This window comes from Pocillopora verrucosa, chromosome 3 (assembly GCF_036669915.1).
Source record: "Pocillopora verrucosa isolate sample1 chromosome 3, ASM3666991v2, whole genome shotgun sequence".
Lineage (NCBI taxonomy): Eukaryota > Metazoa > Cnidaria > Anthozoa > Scleractinia > Pocilloporidae > Pocillopora > Pocillopora verrucosa.
In genome coordinates this window covers 21,197,901-21,205,228 of record NC_089314.1, presented here as the reverse complement: position 1 = coordinate 21,205,228, position 7,328 = coordinate 21,197,901, and the positions used below count along the sequence as shown (strand labels likewise).

The 7,328-nt window shown below is 37.5% G+C and overlaps 2 protein-coding genes across 2 annotated transcripts; one reads left to right on the top strand and one right to left on the bottom strand.

Annotated features, from left to right (window-relative positions):
- The first annotated feature begins 31 nt into the window (after nt 1-31).
- Nucleotides 32-2,854, top strand: LOC131797731 (transmembrane protein 229B-like). The gene is made up of 2 exons (XM_059115402.2): nt 32-98; nt 1,431-2,854. Exon 2 carries the CDS (start codon nt 1,459-1,461, stop codon nt 1,957-1,959), a length of 501 nt encoding a protein of 166 aa, XP_058971385.1. The 5' UTR covers nt 32-98; nt 1,431-1,458; the 3' UTR covers nt 1,960-2,854.
- A 15-nt stretch (nt 2,855-2,869) lies between these two features.
- LOC131797715 (ras-related protein Rap-2a) lies at nt 2,870-4,582 on the bottom strand. The gene has a single exon (XM_059115378.2). The coding sequence runs from the start codon at nt 4,478-4,480 to the stop codon at nt 3,845-3,847; it is 636 nt and encodes a 211-aa protein (XP_058971361.2). The 5' UTR covers nt 4,481-4,582; the 3' UTR covers nt 2,870-3,844.
- Nucleotides 4,583-7,328: the final 2,746 nt, after the last annotated feature.

Sequence of the window (7,328 nt, the reverse complement as noted above, 5' to 3'; positions counted from 1 at the left end):
GGTAGTAATACTTTGTTTACTAACCATTACTCGACAAGCACCGCCGGTTGTTCGCAAAATTGCTTGCTGTTCAAATTGAGGAATTACCTCTCACACAGGTAAGGATATTATTATTTACTCCATTTTCAGCGTCTAATCTTCTGTAAAAATAGATAAATCGTGTTTGCGTGGGACTCGTGAGGTGGAAAGGCGATTAAATAAATTGAAAATTTTCACAGCAAGCGAGCCGGGCGGAACTGAAACGTATGACAGCTTAATTGACTCTTTCAAAGTACAGCCACTATTCATTCACCATTTATGAAGACTTCTGCTTTTTTTTGCCCCGTAACTGCTATACTTTGTCCTAGAATCGTTTGGTTACCACGAGTCATTTATGACACCTCGGTCATAGACCGTGAAATTTAGTAGTATTTGCACAACAAACAACTGCTCAAATGTGATAAAATCTCCATCTGTGAATGACAAAACAAAATTTAGTACCTCTCAGCTAAACCGAAATAAGCACATGGATTAAATATAATTTATTGCTACTGAAAATCGTCGCGATTCTACTATCGCCAATACAATGTTGGTATCGTTAACTTCGGTGGTTACTGGTCAAAGGCACTTGGCAGAAATTTCTATGGAGTTGTTGATTTGGTGAGTCCTAATTTCACGATGAAAAGTGTGATTTTTCTGACACAATAGGCATTGTGTTTGTCAATATATTACCTGTTAAGCTGTTTTATTGCCTTGGAAATAATTGTCAGCCTGTTATAGATCTTTGATGTTGAAAAATACTTTACAGAGTAGTTTCATCCGGTGTAAATCGTTCATTAGTAAAAGTGGGGGACTCCGTACTTGCATTTTTCTGATTAACTGGTTCAGAAAAAGTATTTCTGCGAGACATTAGTGTTTTAAAGGTGTCCTACCGTGTCAAACAGTGTTTAATCACAATGATTCGAAACATAATTGATTGGATATTTTCCAATACTATTTCTATGGAGGCAAACACAAAGTACAATGTATCTAACTACTTATAATCATTTTCGCCTTCGTGTATTTACTTTGAGTTTTCATCGGCTCCGTGTGGTATCAGTTTTTTTTTGTTTGACGGGCGGGTTTATTAGGCTTTAACGATAGAAATTGTTACTAATTTGTATAAAAGAAAACCCCGGTAAGTGTAGTGATTTTTTTTCTTTTTACATTTATTGGTGGAATCTTTGTGCCAGTAATGAATAATTTATTGTTCAAACTTGTTTGATCAAAAGGGCGAATATTGACCGCGTACCCTTTTTGGTTTTGGGACACGACATCCTGTCAGTCCATAGAATTTCTGATTAAAAGAGGGCAGTATTCAGCTACATTGACCTATCGGTTAATAACACACTTATGTATCCCTCCCTTTCTGTAATAATCACGAACGTTTTAATTCTTTCTCTCTCTTCTAGGTAATTTTTTTCTCTTCGTGAGTACATCATGGCTGTAAACCCTTGGTTTCGGCTGCTTATATACGGCATGCTTGGATTTGCTTATGAAATAGTCTTCACTTCATTGTTTGACTTTGTGGCTTCCAATTTCACCGACTTCAAGTTCAAAGGATACTCTTCCATTTGGTCCTTCTTTATTTATGGCACCTGTAGTTTTTGCGGTGAACAAGTATACGTCCACATAAGAAATCGTTTATCGGTATTTTGGCGCGGCTTAATTTGGGTTCAAATGGCTTACACGTGGGAATTTTTTGGTGGCCTCGTCCTCAATCAATTTTCCGCGCGTACCTGGGACTACAGCCATTACAAGTATGACATCATGGGGCTGATCGCGCTCGAATACGCGCCACTTTGGTTTTTCAGTGGTTTGCTTCAAGAATTTTTCTACGAATATTTGTTGAGCTTGTCTTTACTGCCTTCTGCTGAGAGCAAAGAAGGGATCGAGAAAAAATCGAGTCAAGAAATGAATGGAAACTTGAAGATAGACTGAGGGCCAAAGGGAAGGATTTTGGACTGAATAAGCCACTAACTTCTGGAATAAAGTTCAATAAGTTAAAAAAAAAAAAAAAAAAAAATCGTATAGAACACATAAAAAAGACGGATTTTAAAAAATGTCACTTTTTGTAAGGGGAAATCTAACTTTTACGCTGCTTATTTTTGGAAAATGCGAGATTGGGAATTCGTTACCATTGAAGTAAAAGTAGACTTTGATACCAAACTACGAGCGTAGTAGAATCATTGTCCAGGACTTAAGCAATTTCCACAGCAGTGGGCTTGTTTGCAAAGAAACACACGCGTTTATAGATTATAAAATTCTGAGATAAGAATTTTAGTCTGTTGGAAGGGTTAATTTTTTAAGGGATTTTTACGTCCTCATTTAAAGTCTATTTTGGGAAGCAGTTTTAGAATGCTCGTTAAATTTTTACGCATTGAGGTAGACTCTGTTAAGTGAAATATTTCTCTGTCACCGAGGAGAGAAATATTAACGTGTTTTTTAGTAATTTTTGTACAAAATTGAATCGTTGTTATATTGAGGAGGACAGTTGGTCAAAATGTTCGTACTTTAGACTTTTATTTCGAGTGTTTGGACTTAAATATGTTCACTCGTTCAAGTTTCGATCTACGAAATTTTCCTAATTGGATGACTTCCAGACATTTCGCGTGACTAAAAGAATGATCTCGAACTTTTCGAAGTGTTCCTAGGGTCAGAAATATCATGCTCGAAAATTCGAGCTTTATGCCTTTGAGCGTCACCCCGGAAAACAGAGACGTATTTCCAAAATTATGCTTATGAATTTGTATAATGCTCCTTTTTATACTTGATTTGAGAGCATATAAAAGCCATTTAACCCCATTTAAGAAGTGGGGAGAAGCACGAGACGTAGTCTCCCCTGCGTGCTTTGTTACATGTAAATAGTCACATGTATGCTAAAAAAATTTTATTTATGATGCTGATATTATTCTCGATGCTCTGAATATAGTATTATGCCCAAAATGACACCAACCTTAGTTATCTGAGCCCATGTCTTCCGTTCCACAACAAATGGCAACCTTTGTACATCGTTTAATTTAAGTCAGGCATGCCATGTTATCAAAAACCACCATAAAGCATATAATTTCACACAAAAAGAAAACTAATTATTTCATTGGAAAAGATCAATTAATTCCGAACAAACCTAATTTCCAAAAGGATATCCCGAGACGAGGATAACGTTAGTCCTGGGAGATAAAGATATGTACAGGAAGATATAAACTAGGTCTTGCGTAAACATCGCACAACAACAACTGTTTTCAATCCTTCTCGTCGACTGTCATTTTAAAAATCAGTCAGTTTAACTGCTCAAAACACCGAGGAAACAATTTCGAGAGTCTACTCTGTTGAGTCTGAGGACCTAATTTCGAAGAACACCCCTGAAATTGTAAATTTCCGGGGTTTTTTTCATAGTTTGTAACACGAGAAATTATTCTGTTCAAAGATGGAACTATGACTCTCAGCTGATCGTTAACTATTGCCTCTGAGATCTGGGCTTTATGAAATCATATAAATTTTGTAAGTTTAGCGATTTTTTCCGATTGAGTAAGTGCAAATGAATATAACTGTTTTGAAATCTGCCACCTTTTACACGTAAGTACCAATTTTATACTGTGCTACAACACGAGTGGCGATTTCTAGACAAACATGAAAAAACAGAGCAAACTATAATGGAATAGCATTGACATGAACTATTATTACAAATGGACTGACGTAATTCAGTCTCTGTTAATTGAAATGAAGCGCTTATGGATGTATTTTCGCCGAATACCGGCGATGCATGGTCAACATATCGTATACGCTCGGCAATATTTCCTTAGAAGTTGAAAATGTTAGCGTCGAGTCAACGCAGAATTTGCTTAAGGATACTACTTTTCTTCCTTACTAAGTTTTTATCCGGACTCAGTTTGTCCAACATTTTGTGGAATATCGAATCAATGTTGAGATTGAATTTGGCCGAAGTAGCCAGCCATTGGCACTTAAATTTCCCCTCCAGGTAGACACACGCGCTAATTTTTAGTCCATTCGCGTTGACAAACGTTGGCTCCGACAAATTAGGAATATCTGATTTGTTAGACACAATAATGACAGGAATTTTCCGGTTTCTTTCGGCGCAACAGCTCTCGATTTCATCCATGTATCTTTCCAGCTTCGTGAAGGATTCTGGCTTGTCCAGAGAATACACCAAAACTGCTGCGTCGGCCTTATGGATAGCAATTCTTCTCATGGCAGGAAACTCGTACGTTCCTGATGTGTCGATGATTTGAAGCTCGTAAGCTCTGTTTCTGTGAGTTATTGGCTTAATGTAGAATTCTTCAACCGTAGGCACGTGATCGGGTATATACTTCTCACCCACAAGATGACGGACAATGGAACTTTTTCCCACTCCAGAATCCCCGAAAACCGCGAGAGTGTACTTCTTGAAATAGACGGATTCTTCGAGATCCTTGGTTTCATTCGAGACGCTTAACTGCATCATGACTGCGTTCAAGACGAGGCGATTTTACATGATGTTTAGTCGATGTAGGTTGAAAAACACTGCGTTCAAGCTTAGCTTACGTTCCTCGAAAACTGAGCTTGAATAAATACTTGACTCGTTTAACCGAAATATTATACGTGCTTCAAAAACCTGATGACAACTTCAAGCGCCGACGGAAGCAAAACGTTGCATAAAAGTGAAAAAAATTTCTGTAAATAATCTTTTATATCACTTGATTCTAAACATGAAGAAAAACTTTTATTTGTGGCTGGTGACATAAATCCTGGCTAGGGGAAAAGTGGCGATTTTTTTCCAGTTCTCAGCAAGGATTCCATCGTTTACCTTTAAAACATACCAAACACCACCCACGTTTTTTTTATAAGCTTCAGCAAAATACTTCAAATAGCAAAGAGGAAATCCGTTAAGCTTCCAGCTCTTGCTGAGCTTAATTTCTGACCCTTGCAGACAATGTCTTTCGAAATCTGCGAGTTCGAGACACTTGATCTTGTTATGGTAAAAAAATTGCTTTAACAGAGTTGACCGAGACCATTGCTAATTGACTGATTGACTGTTCATGAGCGAATTGAGTAGTTGTCAAATTATATCAAGAGGGGCTGGTTATAGTTAGCGCTTTGCTGGCAGGGTGACTTAGTCTGTTTCTGAAAAGTCGTTTCCAAAATCCCTTCTAAATGTGCCGACATTTCGCTCACAATTACGCTCCCGACACTTGTTAACAACATAACGAACACAAAGAAAAAAGTCCACCGACGTACTGGAGAAGATAGTTAGAAATGTGAAAACAAATTCGTGAAATAATTCTCTGATGCTACTTAACAGCTCAAGTGGGAAAGAACCATCATAATTTCCTGTCACCTGCTGAGGGGAAATTTATATACTGAAGACCTGTCTTAAAATTACACCTGTTGCCAGAGCTGATGATTGACAAGTGTTTTTTTTTTCCGCAAGCAACTTCGTCAACCTCATCGAATTTATTTCAGCTGATTTCTTAGGAATGAAACTTTTTTCGATCGTAACATGGGCTTCCGTTTCAGAGAAGATTGTGATATGTTATCTGTGAATCGTCTTTCAATGCTTAACTTAAAAAACTCACAAATATCTCCCCATAATCTTTCTTTGATCTGTCTGGTGCTTACTCTGCTTACCGTATTTACCCGTGTATAATACGCGCCCATGTATAATACACGCCCATGTATAATACGCACCCCGATTTTTGACCAAATTTTTCATAAAAAAATGTTTTCACAGCCAAAAAAACGTTAATTCTTCCTTCAACTGACGTATCGCAGTGGTAAGTTTCGTTACCATTTCGAATTTCTTATCGCTTGTGATTACAGTAATACGGTACGATCGTAATGTTTATCTCGTCAGCTGTTTCTTAAATACTCTACTAAATTTATTTATGGATCGAAATTGAAAATGTTTCATTGGTAGATTATTTAACTCAAGCTAATGAAGACCGATTACTACGAGGCTTTCGTTACTTTCTTTGTTGTGTTTGTGGATCGAAATTGGAAATGTTTCATCGGTAGATTATTTAACTCAAGCTAATAAAGACCAGTTACTACTGGGCTTTTGTTACTTTCTTTGTTGTGTTTTTAACGTATGCAAATTAGGACGTGCTTGAAAAACAATAGAAACCGTGTATAATATGCACCGCGATTTTGATGGTTATTTTTATAGGAAAAAAGTGCGTATTATACACGGGTAAATACGGCACTTTGAGTTTACTTAAACGAATCGTGAAAGCACTCGTACTTTACTTGATTTACGGTAACAACTCGCTTAGCACCAAATGGCGCCAAATCACTTTTATTTCAGTCAAGTCTCAATTCAAATACCGACGCTGTTCGGTAGCATTCTCCAATCTTGACATCCACCCTTCCCTTCTCCCTCCCCCCCCTCGCCCCCCCCCCTCCAATTTCCTCGTAAGCTCTAATCTGATCTTTTTGCGGTTCAAAGTCGTCGGCTGTCGGAACCATTCAAAGCCAACCCATTCGCAACATAGTAAAACGCTGAGGTAGTGGAAGACTCCCAAATGAAGAATCATAGGCGTACTCTTTGCACCTTTCAGTTATGAAATTAGTTATGGTTAGGGATGGTTAGGGTGTTTGACCTAAATGACTCAACGTGAGGGCGAATTCCAGAGAGAGAGAAACGTAACTATGCTAGGAATCAAGTGTGTTGAGCCGAAATTGGATATGAGACACGCTTATCAAACGAAATTGTTGTTGAAATCTTTTTTCTTTTCATGATCCTTTCCGGCCGATGTTCTAAATGCTTGCAATATTCACAATTCACGCCAAGTACGAATTGCGTAAGGGACATCAATTTTACATAACTCACTAAACAAGATTATTACGATTCATTTCATGAAAAATGATATTGGGATGAGAATTTTTTTAAATTTTCACATTTACTGCACCCAGCCTGACAGTACATCGAGCCATTCAGTAGATCATCTTCCCTCAGTCCTGCTCTTAGTTATATCTAGTGGCTGACTTTTTCTGACATCCTATGGAGAAAACATGGAGAAAATTAAACCCTATGTAACCGCGAGCAAACCAGCCCTTCACCTCTTTAGAGCAAAAATCACTAAGAGTACTTTAAAGCCGACTCAAAAAATATAGCCCTTGTCCTCGCCTGTATACATAAGGACGGACCATTATTTTTCTGGAGGACGAGTATAAGAAAAGTATTGAAAAAATTGTTTGCAGAGTTTGAAAAGACAAAATAAATTGCTTGCAAACGTGATAGGGTTAAAAAAATTTTTTTCAGAGAAGTCAGGTAAGATATTAAAAAGTATTATTTCCAAAACTGAAATTAAAAA

Bases quoted from the DNA above. Each gene is read 5' to 3' on its own strand.
- LOC131797731 (XM_059115402.2), top strand. From the start codon at position 1,459: ATGGCTGTAAACCCTTGGTTTCGGCTGCTTATATACGGCATGCTTGGA.
- LOC131797715 (XM_059115378.2), bottom strand. From the start codon at position 4,480: ATGATGCAGTTAAGCGTCTCGAATGAAACCAAGGATCTCGAAGAATCC.